The 22,446-nt window shown below is 40.7% G+C and overlaps 1 protein-coding gene across 1 annotated transcript in view; it reads left to right on the forward strand.

The window, feature by feature from the left end:
• The first annotated feature begins 1,849 nt into the window (after nucleotides 1-1,849).
• Nucleotides 1,850-22,446, forward strand: part of KCTD16 (potassium channel tetramerization domain containing 16) — a 307,986-nt gene continuing 287,389 nt past the window's right edge. Inside the window, exon 1 of the mRNA XM_070374890.1 lies at nucleotides 1,850-2,981. Coding sequence (XP_070230991.1) covers nucleotides 2,150-2,981 — 832 coding nt within the window. The 5' untranslated portion in view covers nucleotides 1,850-2,149. The remainder of the gene's footprint in view (nucleotides 2,982-22,446) is intronic.

Below are 22,446 nucleotides of genomic sequence, written 5' to 3' on the forward strand. Positions count from 1 at the left end.
CCACCAGAGTCCTCTTGGGATGAGATGGGAGGGGGCGGGGGCACATCCAGAGAGAAGCTTCGTAAGGAAACAGACCCAGAAAAAAGTTGCAGGTAACGATGTCTTACGTGGAAGCCAAGATAATGACTTACTGATAGAAACCCTGTTTTTTTCCGAGGGTACCAGTTCTTCCTATAGTCTTGGGAAGGAGCATCAAATTCCAGAGAGACTGAAGGTATGGATGTATATATTCATTATTTATTTATTTGCTGGGGTGAGGGTGGCAGAGGAATGGAGAAAAAGGAAAAACAAAAAAACAAAAACAGGAAAGGGCATCTGAGAGAACATGGCTTAGTCCTCTTTGGGGAGAGAAAAACCCACTTTGTAGCTTGAACATTGGGGTCATTGAGTATGCTTTTTTTTCTTTTAAGCAAGCTTTAGAGGGGGCAATTTGCCCTTTAGCAGAAATTTAGTGCACATGCAAAGGAATCGTTTGTTGATTTTTTAAAATGAAAAACCGCCGTGTTCATCTGGGTTCAGGGGTTGTTTCTGGGGCATGGTGGTGGCTGTGGAGGTCTAGAGACAGCACGAAAGGGCAAAGCAAAGGCCGTTGGAAACTCCAGACTCCCGGACAGGACCGGGAGGGAAGCGGCTGCGCCGCGCTGCGTCCCCGCCCCGAGCCCGGAGCGCCCGGGGGACTCGCGTGCCCACGGCCGGAGCGCGGCGTCCCCGTGCAGTCCCGGCGACCTGTCACCGAGGTGGACGTGACTTGGAGCAGCCTCCGCTCTCTCCAAGCCATATTCCTTTAAGATGATGTAATAGTCATTTCCCTGGATGGTTTCTTGCCTGCACTGCTGAAACAACAGCATCCGAACTGCACTGGGAACTGTGGAACCACCCAGCTCCTCCACCGGAGAAGCCCGAGCCTGAGCCCCGCGCCGGCATCTCTGCGCCGCGGCGGCCGCCCGCTCCCACCTGGCTGGGAACATGGGAGCCCGCTTGTCCTTGCCGGCAGGTGGGGTGGCTACCTGGGACCCCAGCAGGGAGCATTTGTCTTGCTTCTGGGCTTTCTGAAAAGCTTCTAAGTCCCGGTACCTCTTGCAACTCTCTTTTGTTTTAAGGATTCTTTTCAAAGGTTTGATTTTTTTTTTTTTCTTCCTGGAGAAGCTTTGAATATTTTTCTCTGCTTTGCTTCTTCAATCCAACCACCTCTAGTCACAGTTTAACTTTTTTGTGACTTGTTTTAACTTGAGATTGGGAGTGAATATATACATACATATACACAAATATACATTTATATAAATATTTATATATATAATTATTATTTTCTAAGAGCACATCTCTCTGGCACTTTTCATTGATACCTCTGTATTTTACCTGTTTGGGATTTTGACAAGCTCCAGACTCTGTGTGTGGCTGGGGATTTGGACTGCTTTGCAAATGGGTATTTCTTCACAAGAACTGTTTCCAGCACTCACTGAGGTAAGTTCTAGGGCTTATTGCTTTTCCTCTCCAGCTGGGGAAAGAAAATAAATCTCCTTTTAGAAGTTGAAAATTGCATATTCGTTTTTAATGCAGAAATCAAATAGAAATGTTTTTAATACTAAATGCTGGAGACAGAGGGATATAGATAAATATGTAGACACGAAATACCTTGAAAGAAGCTACGATTTAGTTGAAGAATGGCTGAAATCAGTAATTCCAGGGCTGCTTATGTAAAATAATCTCTCCCTCCCTCCCTTTCGGTTTCCCTCCCTCCTTCTACCTCCCTCTCCTCTCTCCAGCAGTCTCTTTTTTTCTGACTCATGCTGTGTTTGAGGAAATAATTTTCTCTCTTTTCCTGCAGACAGACCTCTCAGTAACTGGAGACCTGACTGGCCTTGCCTACTGAGCTTGGGGGAAAACTGGATGCAGATGAGTTGATTATATTCCATGAAGTCATAGCTCACCACCCGCCAGGGTTTAAACTACTTCTGTAGCATCACTTCACCTGTGGACTCTTTCAAATTTTGCTTTGTTGGGGGAAAAAAAAAACTGGGGTAAGAAGAGGTTGTTTTTAACAAGTTATCATCCTCTCCCTCCCTTGTAAGTTGCTGCAAAGGATCAGGCTGTGACTCCATTGGGTCGCTCCTTCACATCAAAATAGGAGAAGAAAAAGAAGAAAGGGACCATGGCTCTGAGTGGCAACTGTAGTCGTTATTATTCTCGAGAACAAGGGGCTGCAGTTCCCAACTCCTTCCCCGAGGTCGTGGAGCTGAATGTTGGGGGTCAAGTTTATTTCACTCGCCATTCCACATTAATAAGCATCCCTCATTCCCTCCTGTGGAAAATGTTTTCCCCAAAGAGAGACACAGCTAACGACCTAGCCAAGGACTCCAAGGGAAGGTTTTTCATTGACAGAGATGGATTCTTGTTCCGTTATATTCTGGACTATCTCAGGGACAGGCAGGTGGTCCTGCCTGATCACTTTCCAGAAAGGGGAAGACTGAAAAGAGAAGCAGAGTACTTCCAGCTCCCAGACTTGGTCAAACTCCTGACCCCTGATGAAATCAAGCAAAGCCCAGATGAATTCTGCCACAGTGACTTTGAAGATGCCTCCCAAGGAAGTGACACGAGAATCTGCCCCCCTTCCTCGCTGCTCCCTGCTGACCGCAAGTGGGGTTTTATTACTGTGGGTTACAGGGGGTCCTGCACCATGGGCAGAGAGGGGCAGGCAGATGCCAAGTTTCGGAGAGTTCCCCGGATTTTGGTTTGTGGAAGGATTTCCTTGGCGAAGGAGGTCTTTGGAGAGACTTTGAATGAGAGCAGAGACCCTGACCGAGCCCCAGAAAGATACACATCCAGATTTTATCTCAAATTCAGGCATCTGGAAAGGGCTTTTGATATGTTGTCAGAATGTGGATTCCACATGGTGGCCTGTAACTCCTCAGTAACAGCATCTTTCGTCAACCAGTATACAGATGACAAGATCTGGTCAAGCTACACTGAGTACGTCTTCTACCGTAAGTACAGAGCGTTCTTGTTGTTTTTCATGTGTATGGATTTGTTTAACAGATATATATGTATATATGGTCTGCACGTTCAGTCTATGTCTAAGGAACGTGTTGTTGTTTAAATGCTGTTTGGGGATTTTTATTTTATTTTTTTAACTCTTGAGGTATAGCTAGGGGTTATAATCAGCTTTCATGTTTCACCTAAGGTAACTTTTGTTTTCCCAATCAACTCACAGAATATTTAAAGGCCTCAAAAATCACAGTATACAAATGATATTGGTATAGGTAATATGTGGAATGAAAATAGACATGTGTGTCTGTCGGATATTGAACTGTGAAGATAAGGCAATGATGAGAACTTGGCTGTTGGGTCATGGGAGTTCAGTAGACTCAGAGTGGCTGAAGTGCTGCTGACTGTTGTCTTATCTGAACTTTGGGGTCTATTAAGCTGGTTTCTGAAGACAGCTTTCATCAGGAATGTTGAAAGCAAAATGGATGTTGCACTGAATGACGTGATCTTGGCTAGATGGCAGTACAGACTGATGAAAGACCCCTTCCCCCCGACCCCAAGTCTGAAATTTGCCTGCCTAGGCTTTCACGAATTTGTGATTTGATTCCTTAGCAATTTGTACTGAGATTTGAGTTGCACTGCAGACTTAATTAAGCCGAGCTGCATTTAGGATTCACCCAAAAGGAATGAATCCTTGAGAATTGTCAATCACACACAGTCAGCTTCAGACAACTGAGGTGGTATAATCACTGGCATAAAAGGAAACCAGAAGAGAAAAAAAGAAAGGAAACAATTGCACTGAAGTCTTTATAGTAAGAGTTTCTTAGAGTCAGTCCAGTTGTTTAAATGACAATTTACTGTACAGAATGCCTTCTTTTAAGAATTACTCTAAATTAACCATAAGCCATTGATCTCTGGGAGGAAAGCAATTAGTCTGTAAAGTTCAGTGCTTGATGAACTGCTGATTTTCAACAGGTCTGGGAGCTGGGTGAAGTGAATTCCATGAGAAATATGTTTCAATTTTTCTCTATTCTTATTTTAAGGCAAATCCATAAATTTTGAGGATTAAAATATCTAAATGTCTCTGTACATTCAGGTGTGACTGAATCTGTTGGACTGAGTTTTGCCTACAGTTGTGTTTATTCCTCTGGAGATGATGTTGGGAGCCTTGGTGACAAGGCCTGTGGGAAGCCGAGTTGCTCTGTACTGGGTTATCACAGATTTGGTTTTTAGAAGTGAAAACACATAGATTGTATAGAAAGAACAGCCTGCGGAGAAAAGAATCAGCTAGCAGTTCAGTTGCATTCTGATGTTCTGTAACAAGCATTATTTGGTTCAATACCCCTATCTATGGCTTTTATCTATAATCTATACCTTCCTCTGTGTTGGGGCTTAGTGGCCAGATTCTGCTTTCTTTCTTCTGGTGAGTTTTCCATTAGCGTAGAGATAAAGCTTTAGCTTTTTAGCTTTCTATAAAGGAATATGACATTATCTATGATTCTGTAGAACAGACATCTTCTAACTTGGAAAAAAAAATGCATCGTTGAATTTAAATCTAGGTTTGTGATATTTACCTTGTTCCCCAATTTCTAATATTTGAAAATGGCCTCTTAGGAAACTTTAGTCAAACAGAAGAAAACATATCAGTCATACCCCCTCAAAAAGACCACACTTGATTCCAATCACTTGCTCATCTAAATGAGACTTAGAGCCTGAGTTGTCTGCTAGCTCAGTGACATTTCTGTGTTTATCAAGGCCTCATCTGTATAATAGTAAGCCCTCTGTAGATTGCTCCAGACAGACTCTGTTCTCTAATCATATGATCACTTCTTTTTTTTGTTGGATTGCTGAGAGGATGCCAAGGAGCAGGTGGCTCAGACTAGCACAAATATGCAACACCTTCATATTGCACAGCACATATACTGCATATGATATACTTGCTCTTTGTACCCAACAACCAGAGCTAAGTGTTAACTCTTCCTCAGTCTCAGGATCAATAAAGCTGACAGCTGGCTTTCTAGGGTGCATGACAGCTTCCGTGCAGCTGCTTAGCCATAATTATTTAATTAGAAGCTGCCAACTGTGCCTCTATAAGCATTAATTCATCAAGCTGTTGTGCTTGGGTTAATGGGCCAAAACTCTGGGAGGTGCTCTAAAGCAGGGAATTGCCTGTATGCAAAGATGCCCCAAGCCCTGCCAATTGACCAATCGCCAACCCTGAGCCACTGCATGCATTGCAGAGGGCATGGAGCCCAGAAACCACCACCTGCCTGCCATCCAGGTTTTGAAGGGCAGTGGTCTGAAGAGCAGTATGTGTCTCAGGGAGCACTTCCCCCATTTTTAAAAAAAAACAGCCAACCAACAGCAAAGTTGTTCCTTATAGGGGATCCCAACTTCCTCCTAGGTTATAAAAATATCTGTAGATAAAGATATAGACATGTGGTGACAAACTTCCTAGTTCCAAGGAATGAACTCCAAGAAATCAGACTTTTCTAATAACCAAGGGATAATGCAGAATCACTTTGCCTGGATCCATATCACAGTAAAAATGAACAGCAAGAAATTAATACATTGTATATGGTGGTTGATAGTCATGGGGAGAGACCTCTTCTTCCTCTGTTTGCTTAATTTTCTTCTAGATTTTCCAGGGAGATCTGTCAGTTATTAACAGGTTAGATTCTTGCCTCATTCAGTCTTCATGTAGACCTAGAATTGATGATCAATATCAAGTAGTTTTGACTGTTTAATATAAAACTAGAAAAAAAGTCAACAGGTGTTTGTGTGTGTTCAACAGGGTGGCAAAAAATGTGTTTGTTTACACTGCTGATACACCAAAATACAATATGTGAGATACTATGGATTATGATTCACTTAGCAGCAAGCAAGAAAATGTGAGTGGTATAAGAACATAGAAATGTCTGTCCTAGGATTGCCTCACAAAGTATTTTAATTGTTTTAATTTAAAACAACAAGAAGATATTTTCCCCTCTTTCTCATCCAACTAGGTAAACAATTACCTCTGTTTTCTTTCCAAGTATTGTATGGAAGGCAATATCATAAACATCAGAGGATGACGTCTTGACTCACCTCCAGATGGAATGAGTTAAGTAATTTGGAAGACAAGTCCTGATATTGAATCAATAGCCATTCACACCACTTAGGAACAAAATCACAGGTGTATGGAAGTAAATGAACCTCTTATTTAGAGCCCTCTTCCAATGCCCTAGTGAGAGGGAAAGTTGTTCTTCATTGGAGAAGATTATGTACATTTCCTTAATCTTATTCCTATGAGTGAGTTACTTTAGACAAATTCCTGAAAGCATTCAGATTCAAAGGCATTTGCCTCTAATAGAATTGCATCCAAAAACATAAACCGAGTTCTGTGAATCATAGATAGAGACATCGATTCATTGCCTTTTCAATAGATTACTACTTGGAAGTGCATTTTAATCTTTTTTCTCTTTACTTGGTTTCCTTACATTCAAAAGGTTGTTTCTACCAAAGTTTCTAAATTGCTTTGTATACATAGTATATATCTTCAGGGTGGTTGATTGAGATGGGGGTGTTGGAGAAAAGTAGATTAGGAAATGATTTCTTACTTAGAATTCTGCATGACCTTGTATTAGGAAGAAATGGTGGTTCTAGCCATTGTGAGTAACTTACCCAGTGTTGATTTTAAAACTTGTAAAAGGGTGAGTTTTTAAAGGAAAACAGGCAGTAAAGCATCTATCTTGAAATAATTCTAGCTTTCTTTTTCCTTGTTCCTTGAAAGTTACTAGTGATAGCTTCAATTTTTATTGTCCATAGAAATATGATGTTGGCACATTCAAAATGAAGACACAGAACAGCAAAGTCCAAACCGTGAAGGTCTGGTGTTTACCTACCTGTCCTCTTTCTGTGATGTTTTTCTGTCTTTTCCATCTTAGATGCTCCTCTTTCCTCATGCTTTAGTCATTCCTGCTTTCAAGTTCTTTCTCTTTATGCCACAATCAAGATGTCAGTAAAGTTCTGTCCTGTCATGATATTTACAATATTTTCAAGGCATGGTATACTTTTTTCAGAGGTTTTTGTCCATAAGAAACCTTTTAATAGCTGTTGATCAGGTGACTTTGTATCCCAAAGGGAGTGTTCTTAAGGCCTGTGCCTTCTTATTTTACAATTTATAATTTAAATATATAACATAATCTAAGTATAAGGCTTCATCATGAAGTCAGCCTAGACCTTGCTTGGGGAGATATTGGCTGGTGATGATAAAGGACAGGGGCAGTGGGTATCGTTTTTTTCTTGTCTCTTTAAGATGCTGTTCTCTGACCATTGGGCTCAATGTAATAGTACTGTAAACATGTTAGTTGTTGTTCAGTCACTAAGTCATGTCTGATTCTTTGAGACTCCATGGACTTCCCTGTCCTTCACTATCTCCTGAAGTTTTCTCACTCATGTCCATTGAGTTGGTGATGCCATCCAATCATCTCATTCTCTGTCGACCCCTTCTTCTGCATAGTAAAATATGTCATTTGTCTTCACTTTCATGCTAAACGGGATATATTACCTGAGCCTGATTCCTTGTGAGAGATGATTTGAGTAGTTTCTTCCTAAGTCTCTGGCCTCCCTGAATGAATTTGGCAGCAAGAGAAATGTCAGTATGTGAGGAAAAAGGGGGAGAACTCTGTGATTGCCCCCAAGTTCCTTGATATGTTAAAACATATGTGTGTGTGTGTGTGTGTGTGTGTGTGTATGGTTAGAAAGAGAAGACCAAATGATTCTGACAGCCTGAAGAGATTTGGATCTTATCAGAGGAATTATAAACAGAGAAAATGCCACTGAGCTCCATTTGGAACACCTCCAAGCACAAACCATGGAGAGGGGTGACTGGACAGAGGAGAGAGTGCCGGTTCCATGCCGAGAAACAGTTCTTCTGAAAGCAGAGGTGATGTTCAATCTCTGCATCACAGCTGACTGTTGCTCTTTTCTTTGGTCTTTGCTCTAGCTTTCCTCAAATCCTGCATTTCTTGGCAAGTCAGCTAAAACATTTCAGTATGGAAATTTTCAAACACCCAAATGTAGAAACACCCAGCTCCAAAACTTACAGTGATTATTACCAGACTAATCTTGTTTCATATATATCCCTACCTACTTTCTCTTCTGTTTGCACTGGATTATTTTGAAACAAATTTCAGGTATTAATCATTTCACTCATCCATTAAAAACTATATGTTTCTAAACTAAAATTAATTTTAAAATGCATCACAGTAACATTATCACATACAAAACAAATAGTACTTTGATATCTTCTGATATCTAGTTGGTATACAAACTTTGATTCTCTCACAGTATTTTTTTTAAAGTTGTCTTGCTTGAATCAAGAGTCAAATGAGGTACGTCCATTATCTTTTAAAAATTTATTTATTCTTGGATATGCTGGGTCTCTGTGTCTGTGCATGGGCTTCTCTCTAGTTGTGGTGTTTGGGCTTCTCATTGCAATGGCTTCTCTTGTTGCAGAGCACGACTCTAGGCATGGGGACTTCAGTAATTGTGGCTCATGGGCTTAGTTGTTTCGAGGCATGTAGAGTCTTTGCAGAAGAGGGGATCGAACCTGTGTCCCCTGCACTGGCAGCTGGATTCTTATCCTCCATATTATCTTTTATTGCTATCTATAAAAGAAAAAGAATATTGCATATGACATTACCACAAAGTGGCAAAAATCTTAAATCATTTTATTTCTCCCTTCCTTCCTCCTATCCCCCTTCACACTTTTTCTCTCTCTCCTTTCTTTCTTTCTTTTTTTCTTCCAGTTTATTTGTTTGAAGAAACCAAGCTATTTGTCATGTCAAATGTCCGGCACTCTGGGTTTTGCTCATCCATCTCTATGATCTCTGTGATGTCAGTAACACATTTTTTCTTACCCCTGCATTTTCTGTAATTTGTTAGAGCTAAACACCAGATTCTAAGGCGTGGCCAGATTCAAGTTCAGAATTTCTTGCAAGAAATCTTCACAAGTGTTGGAAAGCCCATTTTTATTTATTTAGGATCTTGATTTCTTTTTTAATTTATTTTTTAAAAATTAATTTATTTATTTCAGTTGGAAGCTAATTACTTTACAACCTTTCGGTGGTTTTTGCCATACATTGACGTGAATCAGCCACGTGTGCACATGTGTCCCCCTATTCTGAAACCCCTTGCCACTTCCCTCCTCACCCCATCTCTCTGGGTTGTCCCAGAGCACTGGCTTTGTGTGCCCTGCTTCATGCATCGAACTTGCACTGGTCTTCTTGTTTACATATGGTAATATATATGTTTCAGTGCTATTCTCTCAAATCATCCCACCCTCGCTGCTCCTACACAGTCCAAAATTCTGTTCTTTACATCTGTGTCTTTTTACTGTCTTGCATATAGGATCACTGCTACCATTTTTCTGAATTCCATGTATATGTGTCAATATGCTATATTGGTGTTTCTCTTTCTGACTTATTTCACTTTGTATAATAGCATCCATCTCATTAGAACTGACTCAAATGTGTTCTTTTTTATAGCTGAGTAATATTCTATTCTGTATATGTACCACAACTTCCTTATCCGTTCGTCTGCCAACTGACGTCTAGGTTGCTTCCATGTCCTAGCTGTTGTAAACAGTGCTGCAGTGAACATCGGGGTACATGTGTCTCTTTCAATTCTGGTTTCCTTGGTGTGTATGCCCAGCAGTGGGTTGCTGAGTTGTATGGCAGTTCTGTTTCCAGTTTTTAAAGGAATCTCCACCCTGTACTAGTTTGCATTCCCACCAATAGTGTACAAGAGTTCCTTTTTCTCCAAAACCTCTCCAGTGTATATTGTTTGTAGACTTTTTGATGGCAGCCATTCTGACCGGCGTGAGATGGTACCTCATTGTGGTTTTGATTTCATTTTCTCTGATAATGAGTGATGTTGAGCATCTTTTCATGTATTTTTTTAGCCATCTGTATATATTCTTTGGAGAAATGTCTGTTTAGTTCTTTGGCCCACTTTTTGATTGGATCGTTTGTTTTTCTGGTATTGAGCTGCATGAGCTGCTTGTATATTTTGGAGATTAATTCTTTGTTGGTTGTTTCGTTTGTTGGCAAGTCCATTTTTAATTTGCTTTGGCAGACTGAAATGCTATATGTTTTGGATGCAAGGAAAGGACACCTTCTTATTGTTAGTTTTTTCATAATTGTCATATAGGCAAATAACAATTGGAACCTATTCTCTCCATTGTTCAAGTTGATTCTGATGATATAGCAGGCCTGTGTTTTCCTTTCTAGTCATCCAAGAACTGCCTGTGCTGTGCTTAGTCGCTCAGTCATGTCAGACTCTTTGCAACCCCATAGACTGTAACCCACCAGGCTCCTCCATCCCTGGGGATTCTCAAGGCAAGAATACTGGAGTGGGTTGACATGACTTCTTCCAGGGGATCTTCCCAACCTAGGGATCAAACCCAGGTGTCTTGTATTACAGGTAGATTCTTTACCATCTGAGCCACCAGGGAAGCCCTAGAACTGCTTAGTATTCCATTGCTGTTCTTGTCACTAGGCTGAGTTACCATCAGGGTTGCAGTGAACCTACCAAGAAGGCTCCTGTTGACTGGGAAAGAGAATCATTTTTAGAATAGCCAGGGAAAGTTTGCCTACTGGCTATTCTAATTTTGCATTCTTGGATTTGCTCAACTGTGTGGAAACTCCACGGAACTTATATATGTTTCCCAAACCTCTCCGTGTGTTCCTTATCTCAGTAAATTGTTTCATCAGTTGCCCAGTTCCCCAGGGAAGAATAAAGCCTGAGTGGCTCTTCTTTCTCCCTTACCAGTTCTCCAAACTCCAATTTCTATTGGTTCTTTTCTGTCATCCACCTCAAATCCATCCATTTCTACCCATTTCCACTGATGCTACGCTGGCCCAGGCCACCGGTACATGCCACTGCTTTTCTAGACTATTACAAAGAAAATGCAATTGTCCTTCCCATCCACGTCTGGTGTGATCCCCTTTGGGTCTTTTCTTCCTGCTGCAGATATGGTGAGATGTCTAACGTGTGAGTCTGACCATGTCACTCCCTAATATGAATCACAGCTGTTCGTGACATGACTTCTGCTTCTGTCCCTTGCCTTTTCTGTTGCCCTCCCATCCCTTGCATTTTTAACCTCAGATCCTGAATGCTGTTATACACTTGCTTCTTCAGTTTTGTACGTAATGTTCCCTTTGCCTGGAACTATGCCTCCACCTGCTTTGATTAAATACTTCAGGTCCCAAATCTATAGGTTCCTTTTATGGGAAGCTTTTCAAGCCCACCACATTTAGATTAGGTACCTCTTATATTTGCTCCAAAGGACCCTATTTTCTTTTACCATGACACAAATAATGCTGCATTATACCTGCTTATTTAACTGTTTCTGTAACATTAGATAGTAAGTTCTGTGAAGGTAGGAACTGTCAGTCACATTCCTTGTGATACATCTGGCCAAAAACCTGCAAAACTGTAGGCCCTTCATAAATATTTCTCGAAGAAGGAAACCAAACGCCCATTGCACATCCCTTGGAGGAGGGCACAGCAACCTACTCCAGTATTCATGCCTGGAGAATCCCATGGACAGAGGAGCCTGGTAGGCTACAGTCCACTTGGTCGCCAATTCAGATACTACTGAAGTGACTGAGCACATACTTATATATATATATATATATATATATATATATATATATAAATAAATACAAATATAAATAGATTAGGTATGTATCTATTATGTGATAGATGTATATAAATATAAATATATATATAATATGTATATTTTATTGGCTTTACAATGTTCTGTTAGTTTCTGCTGTACAACAGCATGAATCAGCCGTAAGTATACATATATCCCCTCCCTCTTGAACCTCCCTCCCACCCACCCTCCTCATCCCACCCCTTCCCCATCCCACCCCTTTAGGTCATCACAGAGCAGACTTTTATGGTCATACATGCCACTGTCTTGAATCTACCATTACATCATCTCTTAAAGAAGAACTGGAGAGCAGTGATGGTGTGCTTGTTCTGGTGTGATTAGTAGTAATGATGGCATTTCCTGACTTGCCCTGAGTCCTAAGGGCAGGGCATCTTGCAGGGAGAATTCCATTTTGTATGTAAAGTGCTTAGCCTAGCTCTTAGCACCTGCACAGACATTCTAGCTCCAGGAAACTGAGAAAAACACTTACCAGCAGCGAAGTCTCCTGTGGTTTCCTTTTAGTTGATGCACCCAAGCAGGAGCAAATTGAAGCTGGGGTGGAGCCAGGGTTTAAGGAACAACCCAAGGAGAGACTTGGGATTCAGAAAAGTGCTGCAAAATTGAGAGGCATCTGCTAGAATGCAAAGTGTGCTGTGAGGATGACTAGCTGGCCTTCTTAATCTTCTTACTGCCAAGGGATTCTACTTCCTCCCTCCCTCCATTCTTAGCTCCTTAGTGATCAGAGGCAGAGGCAACGTGAAATGGTGGTTGAGAGCCTTGGTGTGGGAGCCCAGACTGTTTGAGTTTGAATCCCTACTTGTTTGATCGCTGGCAAATCACTTGACTTTGTGCTTTCGTTTCCTCACCTGGAAAATGGAGACGGTAACAGTGGTACTTGCCTCAGTGTGGTACGAGAATTGAATGGGTTGCTATATAGAAAGTGCTGATGACAGCTCCTGTCACCCAGGCAATGCTAAGGAAATGTTAGTAAGTAATTTCAAGGACCTCTGAGAATGACAAAATACAGGTCCTTCCTGTAAATAACTCACCTGATTCTTTTTAATAGTCTTCCTGGATACTCTGTCCAGTCTGTTGATTCTATGCATGTTAAAAAAAAGAAAAAACAAACAAAAGCATCTAGAAGTGACTTTTAAAGAGGAAATTCAAGCTACTGATTTTAATTGAACCTGAATAAACATAAAAATAAACTCTTCAAAAAGCTTCCAATTCCAGTAACTCTTTTCTTCCCTTTGCTATTCCATAATGCAAGTCATTAATAATGGCTTTTCTCCCCACCTTATTTTCAATGTGTGGTTTTTCAGAATCTAGGAGAATATATGGTAGAATTTAAAATTAAGAATATAATTTAAATTATATATTCAATCATTGAAGGATTAGAATAACCTTTTAGGAATCTCAGCCTAGAGAGAATTTTCCTTCACGGTGATAGAAAATGGTTACTGAGTAATGCCCCTGACAATAAGATCATTTAAATTGCTCCAGAAGTGAAAACAAGACATTTGCTTCACACCGAGTAGCTGTGCTGTGTGACTTTGAAAGGAAATAAAGAGTGGGAGATCATGAAGGACAGAGGAACCTGGCGTGCTGCAGTCCACGGGTTGCAGAGTCAGACACGACTTAGGTACTGAACAATAACAAGAGTACTCTGGAGTCTGCTAGTGTGACCCATTCAAAAACTGCCCCATGTGAAGAAACTCATACTTTTCTACTTGTATTCACCAATTCCATTCTGAAGCAGAAAGTTCTGATAATTTCCACACCCCCATTTGTGTGTGTGTGCCAAGCCACTTCAGTTGTGTCCGACTCTTTGAGACCCCATGGACTGTGGCCCTCCAGGCTCCTCTGTCCATGGGATTCTCCAGGCAAGAATACTGTAATAGGTTGCCATTTCCTTCTCCAGGGGATCTTCCTGCCCCAGGAATTCAACCTGCATCTCTTACATCTCCTGCATTGGCAGATGGGCTCTTTTACCACTAGTGCCACCTAGGAAGCCCCAGTTACCCATCCCCATTTACAGCAACTTTTTATTCTGAGTGTATCTGATATAATGTGATTGTGAACTACTTACATGGGTGAAAATAGGAGGCAACCCATTCTTTATATATAACCTGGTGCACATCTGGTAGCTCAGATCTGCCTGAGATGCAGGAGACCTGGGCTCATTCCCTGGGTTGGGAATATCCCCTGGAGAAGGGAATGGCAACCCACTCCAGTATTCTTGCCTGGAGAATTCCATGGACAAAGGAGCCTGGCAGGCTAGTTTTTTGTTCATGGGGTCACAAAAAGTTTTATACGACTGAGCGACTAACACTTTCACACTTACGAGACTTTTGGGCTGCTGAATATTCTGTTTTAGACAATATTGTGAACTGTGGATTGACACTGCTAGGCTGTTACATAGAGAAAAAGAGAGCCAGGTTCTAGTAATGGTGATTTTTCTGTAAAGGGAGCCATGGAACAGCAGATAAATTCTAGTGATGGGGATTGGGGAAATGGGGCATATGACTGTTAGAGTGTGGCAGAGGCATAAAATCAAAGCCAAGGGAATACTCTAGACTTGAGGAAATATTGCAGAGCCCTTGACGGAAAAAGAGCTGGCCAACAATGAGAAGCACATCGAGCACTGGTCAGGCATTATGGCTCAATTTCTTACAGGGTTAAGCATTCAGTAATGTCAGGTGGAGAAATTTTCCTATGGGCCCGTACTTGCAAATGTACAGTGAAGTGCAAATGGAAAATAGGATTCCCTTTGCACTAGTTTGTTTTTTAGCCAACTAGGTGAAATATCTTTTTCTTTAAACAGAGGGATGCCTGTGTGAAGGTGTACATCTTGTCAAGCTGCAATGAAATGGCATGATGTTCATCCCTATTTGCATAAAAAAGCACTCCTTAGAAAACCACCAGTGTTGTTTGGCTTTTCTAAATACTTTTGTGGCCTGGAGTTCTAACGACTCTGTTCTAATGTGTGATACGTTCAGCATTTTAAAGGCCATTTTCAGGTCCTTGGATGCTCAGTAATGTAAAATATTTGTTTGTTTGGAAAGATCTGATTGCTTCACACTTACTGAAGACTTGTCTCATATAAAGTACCTTTTTGTTTTTTGCAGGGCTGTCCAGATGAGAGGGGTAGCATATATCATATCTGTATGCAAAGAATTGAAATCCTGATTCACAAATTCCTTATGCTCACGATTTTCTAGTATTTCTCCACAATCTGCCAGGGAAGTGATTCACATTGTGCACAGGCCTCATGGATTGGAAACTGCAGGCCCTTGAAATCTTCCATCATCTGCACAAAGAACAAAGCGTCATGTGAAGTACAATTTAGTTTTATACCAAGATCGTGTCATCCCTTCCTTAGAATGACCTCCTTTGTTTATTTTTTAAAATCTTTTTATTTTGTATTGGGGTGTAGCCGATAAACGAACAATGTTGTGATAGTTTCAGGTGAGCAGCAAAGGGACTCAACCATACATATGCATTCTCTCCCAAACTCCTCTCCCATCCAGGCTGCTACATAGCATTAAGCAGTGTTCCCTATGCTACACAGTAGTCCTTGGTTATCCATTTTAAATATAGCAGTGTGTACATGTCCATCCAAACTCTCTAACTATCCCTTCCCCCCATCCTTCCCTCACCCCACAACCATAAGCTTACTCTCTAAATCTGTGTCTTTTTCTGTCTTTTAAGTAAGTTCATTTGTATCATTTCTTTTTAGATTCCACATATAAGGGATGTCATATGATATTTCTCCTTCTCAGTCTGACTTACTTCACTCAATATGACAGTCTCTAGGTCCATTCATGTTGCTGCAAATGGCATTTTAGAATGACCTCCTTTAATTGGTAGATTCTATATCTAGCCTCTGTTGCTTGTACAGAATTCTGTTTGCTACCTTCTGGTCGTGTGAGTATATGCCAGTCCCTGGGGCCTTGCTGAGCCTTTGCTTTTGTGTGTGCTAGGTTCCTAAACATCTTATGGTTGGCTTATACATTCCTTCTAGAATATATTTCAAACACCTACTATGCACATGAGGATGCATGCAGTTCCAGAGATTCACCTATAAATGAGATGCATTTGGTCATCAGTGTTCTCATGGAGCATGTAGTTTAAGAAGAGATTGAACTAGTTAATGGGCAATTTCAATCTCATGCAATAAAGACGTGTAAATTGATAAAAGGGTAGAGAGGAAACTTCTAATTTTAACTTGGGGTGTCAGGAAATTTAACCACATTTTATATTAATGCTTAGAGGAGAAAATGCTAAAATCCTAATGCATCTGTTGACTTTAAGATACTAGCTGACTGATAGAGTCATAGAAATTCTATCCTAGGATGGCTTAGGAGTATCTGAAAATCATTAGCCATTGCTCCATTTCTCATTTAGTTAATTCCATCATTTCCAGTATGAATAATTTTGATTAGGAGCCAATATCTTCGTTTTTAAACTCTTCATTTCTCCCTTCCATCAAACCTTTGTCTTGTGAAAGTATATGTGCAAAATTAGAAGCCTGATGATAGCCTTAGATGAACAGTAATCAATTCTAAACATACTTTATAATTATACCTATAGTCTCCTTTTATAATGATTTTATAATGATGTCATGATTATTATTTTAACTTTAAGGATTACTGATTTGCCTTGTCAGTCTCACACATAACTTTTCCAGTAACTACCCCAGTGCTGAACACACAGGAGGAGCTCGGTAAGAATTTGTGGGATCAATAAATTCATAACACCGCATTTTAATTTTTAATTTTTATTTTTGCAGGACTACACTGTTTGCGGGATCTGAGTTCCCCAAACAGAAATTGAACTTGGGCCTTGGTAATGCAACTGTGGGGTCCTAACCACTGGACCACCAGGGAATTCCCTAAAATACCACATTTTAAAGAAATAAAGTGTTGCTGCTAAGTCACTTCAGTCGTGTCCGACTCTGTGCGACCCCATAGACAGAAGCCCACCAGGCTCCCCCGTCCCTGGGATTCTCCAGGCAAGAACACTGGAGTGGGTTGCCATTTCCTTCTCCAATGCATGAAAGTGAAAAGTGAAAGGGAAGTCGCTCAGTCGTGTCCAACTCTTAGCGACCCCATGGACTGCAGCCTATTAGGCTTCTCCGTCTATGGGATTTTCCAGGCAAGAGTACTGGAGTGGGGTGCCATCGCCTTCTCCAAATAAAGTGTTAATTTAAAGAAATTAAATGTAAAGTTTAAAAGAAAATTTCATGATATAAAATGTGAAATATAAAATGAATGAAATGTGAGATGAATGATAATACCAGTTTTACTTGATACTTACTTTTAACCATGGATGTGCACCCTGTGAATGACAGTGAAAACATGATTTAGCACAGTAACGGCATCAGATGTATCTGGATGAAAATCTTAGTTTTGTTCCTTCCTACCAGGGCACCCTTGGGAGAGTATCTTAACCTCTTGACCCTTCAGAACATTCGTCTCATCTCTAAAAGGGGAACACAGAAGCCTCTCTCATGGTGGTGCTGTGAGGATTAAGCCAAGGTCATGCCATCTTGTTTGCTTGTCTCAGTTTGTTTCTAGGCTCTTTTGGTTCGTCTTATGAATAGGTATGCTTGGATTCAGAATAAACTGAGAAAATATGGATCTGATGGAGCTGATCTTGCGTGTTCTCAAATAAAAATCAGGCTGCTTCTCACTGGTTTCCCTCTGGACTAATGCTATCCATTTTCTTAACAAAGGGAAAAACACACCCATAACACATTCCTGAAGTTCCCTTGGTGTGCTCACCTCTCCTGCTGCTTCTGCAGGCCCTGGGCCACATACAGCACAGTCACGTGGCCTTTTGACAGCTTTTATAATAGGCAGGTCAGTCTCCCACCTTGAGACATTGCACTTGTGAACTCTTCTTTCTGCCTTTTGCCTTTCTGGGTCAGGCTTTAATAATTTTTCCTTGGAAAGGCCTTCTGTCACCATCCCAGCTGGAGGAGCCAGGGCTTCCTCTTCATTCTCTATTCAGCTCTGTGTTTCTGTCATAGCACTGTTCACATGAGTAAATATTTGCTTGCTTTACTTGTTAATTTTTTTCTCAGTAAACTGTAAACTTCATGGGGGCAGGAGCTAGGAACTCTATTTGTCCTGTTCTTGTGTATCCATAGCCCCTAGCACGGTGTCTGGTGTGTAGGAGGCATTAACTTATTTTTTCTCTGTCCTTCCTGCCCTATCATGTGAAATTATAATAGTAGGATTATCTCTCATGGTGAAAGCAACTGACGAGATAAGTCTAGGTATAGGTATGGGGCTTCCCTGGTAGCTCAGATGGTAAAGAATCCACTTGCAATGTGGGAGACCTGGGTTCGATCCCTGGGTTGGGAAGATTCCCCTGGAGGAGGACATGGCAACCTACTCCATTATTCTTTCCCAGAGAATCCCATGGACAGAGGAGCCTGGCGGGCTACAGTCCATGGGGTCGCATAGAGTCAGACACGACTGAGCGACTGAGCAGCAGCACCATAGATAGACGTGTAGGTATAGGCACGGGCTTCCCACGGGGTGCTAGTGGGAAAGAGCCTGCCAGCCAATGCAGGAGACGTAAGAGACACGGATTGGATCCCTGGTTGGGAAAGATCCCCTAGATTAGGAAATGACAACCTACTCTAGTATTCTTGTCTGGAAAATTCCATGGACAGAGGAGCCTGGCGGGCTACAGTCCATGGGGTCACAAAGAGTCAAACATGACTGAGTGACTGAGCACAGCATCAAGGGGTCAGTGTAGCTGTTTGAAAACTCTAACTTGGACATTCTAAACATATGGTGAATTTTTTATCTATTGAAAAATTAGCTTTTTACCTTTTTGGTCAGGTTTATTAGCTGTGTATTCTTTTCTGCTTTTTATTTGTTTTTTCCAAAAGTTTACTTATTTAATTTTGGCTGAGCCGGATCTTTGTTGCTGCACACGGGCTTTCTCTAGTTGTGGTGAGTGGGCTTTTCTTGTTGCGGAGCATGGGCTCTAAGGCTGCGTGGGCTTCAGTACTTGTGGTGCATGGGCTTAGTTGCCCCAAGGCATGTGGGATCTTAGTACCCCAACCAGGGATTGAACCTGCATCCCCTGCACTGGAAGGTGGATTGTCAATCACTGGGCCATGAGGGAAGTTCCTCCTTTCTACTTTTTAAATTTTCATTGACTTATGTTTAGTTCTCAGGGCAAGTCTAAATGAAGGATGGATTGGAGAAAGGCAGTTATTAAAAAAGGTAAAGAACAAAAGTAAATTAATTTTACCTCTTAATTTGTTACAGTACAGAGAAGGTTACCTTAATTATCCATTTTATTTTTTTGTACAACATAAGCAGTGGGAGTTATTACTATTGAAAGCATGGAAAATGGTCATTACAACTGGCTTTATATGCTTTCACCTAGTAGTCTGGAATTGTTTTATATATTGTGAATAAAACCTGAGGTTAGTATGTTATTTTATTAATGTATATATCCTCCAAAGAACTTAAGGGACCATGGTAAAATCTCTGGCTGAGATAGTGCTTTCCATCCTAACTTGAAAAATTAATTGTAAACAAAAAAATCTATTTTGGGAGTGTTTGCAAACAATCCCTCATACCAGCGATATTCTTCCATATAAAAACAGCAGGAACACTTTCTTTTTATCATAGCTGTATTTTCATATTGTTTATGTAGTCTGTGATTTGCCTTGGTAATTTGCTTCCTTTTATGGGAAAACAAGTTTTCTTCCAAACAACCAGATGCAATGTAATCAAATAATTGCTGTCTTAATTTGCTGCTGAAGTCCTCCTGAGCAGAAAGAAATAAAATATAGGTATGCAGTGGCATATATTTAAATTCTGAGTTGCTAAGCATAATCATAGCTATCTTTTATACCTGAACTTGATGTCAGGTATCTTGTCAAGTGTTCCTCATGTGATCCTCATGAAACCTCTACAATAAAAAATTGAGGCTTAGAGAGGTTTGACTTGCTCCAGGTCACTGCTAGTGGCTGCTTCAAAATTTCTATATGGGAAAAGCCTAGTAGTATGAAGTTCAAGCAGAATTCATTCACTCATATCAAGAATGAAGGTGAAGGTGGACCGATGGAGATCAAGGGTGGGTGATGGGACTTAACAGTAATTCTCCCTACCCCACAGACCCAAATCACAGTGATCTCATAATTGCTGCGAGCAAGATTTCAAATCCCAGCTGCCCTGACCCCAATTCCTGCACTCTTAACTGTCATGCGATGCCACTGAAATACCAGATGGCAGTCCTATCTTTTTTGAACTGTCAAAAGCAACTCTTCAAGGGGACCGAATCTCAAGATTAAGTGAGAAGCCCACATACAGCCTCCACCAGAGGGTGGGGTGGCAGAAGGTGCTGGACAGGACTGATTTCCCTTCTTCTCTCTCCTTTAAATTTCAAGCCTTATGAACACGATTTTCCTATGATACAGCTTAAAAAAAATTAAACCAGATTGAGCTGAAATCTGCAAATCTGTCCTCAGTTACCCACACAAAACTCCTGGGATACGATCTCTTCTCCCAAGGACTCCTACACAGCATTATTTTTAAGATTTTGATTTCTTAGGTACCACAGATATGAAAAGGCACAAGATTTCATAGTACTAAAAAGAAGTCAAAAAACATTTGAAATGGAATAGAAGAGGTTTATCCTTGTCTTCCTCCATGCCACCAAATACCTAAGCTAAATAAATAAATAAGCATGTGTCTTTAAAAATTAAAGAAAATACAAAGACATATATGTAAGTTCTGGTTCTTGAATCTGTAGCAAATCGAGATGAGTGAGTTAGTCCAATAGAAGGTGAATCCGGATGCTCTGACAGGCATTCTTCATCTCCAGATAAAAGGTAAATTTAAGCGTGAACCTCTGACTAACCTGAAACTCTGTTTAAATCATGAAGTATACTGAAATTGAGCTCTTCTTTTACCGGCTCTACTAGTTTTGAATTTGAGGCGAGTTCTTTAAGACTATAATATTGGTATAGCCACTTTATGTTACTAGCAGTTTTCTATTACCTTAGAGGTCTAGACATATATAACAACAAAGTTAGAAACAAAAAGTAAAAAGAAAAATTGATTCTTGATGTTAAAACCAGTCGACCTCACAACCCCTTTTCCTTCTGAATCTTGGTGAAAATCCTGAAACCTTAGATATAGTGACGTATAGCCTCTCGCTATCCTCCATTTCTTTTGGTTTTTGCTTTTCTTCATTTAACTGAGCTCTAAAATTATAGATGTCCCTGACTGAGCACAAATCATATGGCGGACACTATGATAAGTGCTTTAGAGATGTGACAGTGCTCTCTCTTTGGAATAACCTTAGGAGCTGAGGATTATTTTTTCTTACAGATAAGAAAACTGAGACCTTGGGAGCTCCTTACCCAAGTTCACAGCTAGTAAATAATAAAATTAAGATTCAGACTCTGGTCAAGTCTGTTTGACTCCTAAGATTGTAAATCCTTCTTAATTGCTAATATATACTGGTTTGTTGCTAGAGTAACAGATCTCTTCTATAAGATGAAATACAGAAATTAGATGGTAGAACAGAAAATGAGATAATTTTTTTTTTTAATATGGTAGAAGAAGAAGTATATTTGTATGCTGGTAGGAAGGAATTGGGACTTCCCTGGTGGCTCAGGGGTAAAGAATCTGCCTGCAATGCAGGAGAAGCAGGAGATACGGGTTTGATTTCTGGATTGGGAAGATCTCCTGGAGGAGGGCATGGCTACCCACTCCAGTGTTCTTGCCTGGAGAATCCCATGGACAGGAGACAGTCCATGGGGTTGCAAAGAGTTGGACACAACTGAAGGGACTGAGCACACACACAGGAAGAATTCAGGGCTTCCCAGTGGTACTAGTGGTAAAGAACCACCTGCCAATGCAGAATATGTAAGAGACATGGGTTCGATCCCTGGGTTGGGAAGACCCCCTGGGGGAAGGCATGTCTAACCCACTCCAGTATTCTTGCCTCTAGAATCACATGGACAGAGGAGCCTGGCAGGTTGCAGTCAATGGGGTTCAAAAAGTTGGACACTACTGAAGCGGCTTAGCATTCATGTAGGAAGGATTCAGGAGTTAGGGAAAATTAAACAATACAGGAGAGAGAGGAGAAACAGTTGGAGTGATATCCTTGGAAAAGTGAGACAGAATAAAATTGAGAGCATATAGAGTTTATTCTTTGTTTTGAGCTTGCAAGTGAAGTTGCTCAGTTGTGTCCGACTCTTTGCAACCCCATGGACTGTAACCTACCAGGCTCCTCCATCCATGGAATTTTCCAGGCAAGAATACTGGAGTAGGTTGCCATTTCTAGTAACAAGATGTATGAATACAGACTAGATATATAATAGATATCAAAATAGTATAGGTACATACAATCACATTTATGTATGTGTATATATATGTATAAGTATATATGTATGTGTGTGTGTGAAAAAATATATATATATATATATATATAAAGCAAATAGTACTGGAGCATTTGGGTACAGACACAGTTGGAATGCTTTGGTGGGAGCTTGTTGATTTCTCTCTGTATTGCTTCTGTCTGCTCAATAAAATAAACTGAATACTGATGATGGTGAAGGAAGTAAGTGAGGTTTAAAGAGTGAGGAGATGTTTTAAATAGTTCTTTAGTGCTGTGGTAAAGTGAATGAACTAGGGGGGAAGTATTGACTGGCAGCATTAAAGACTCACTTGAAGCAAGTGGCTGTGAATTCAAAGTGATATCATTCAGCATAGCTG

This window comes from Bos mutus, chromosome 7, assembly GCF_027580195.1.
Source record: "Bos mutus isolate GX-2022 chromosome 7, NWIPB_WYAK_1.1, whole genome shotgun sequence".
NCBI classification, from domain to species: Eukaryota; Metazoa; Chordata; class Mammalia; order Artiodactyla; family Bovidae; genus Bos; species Bos mutus.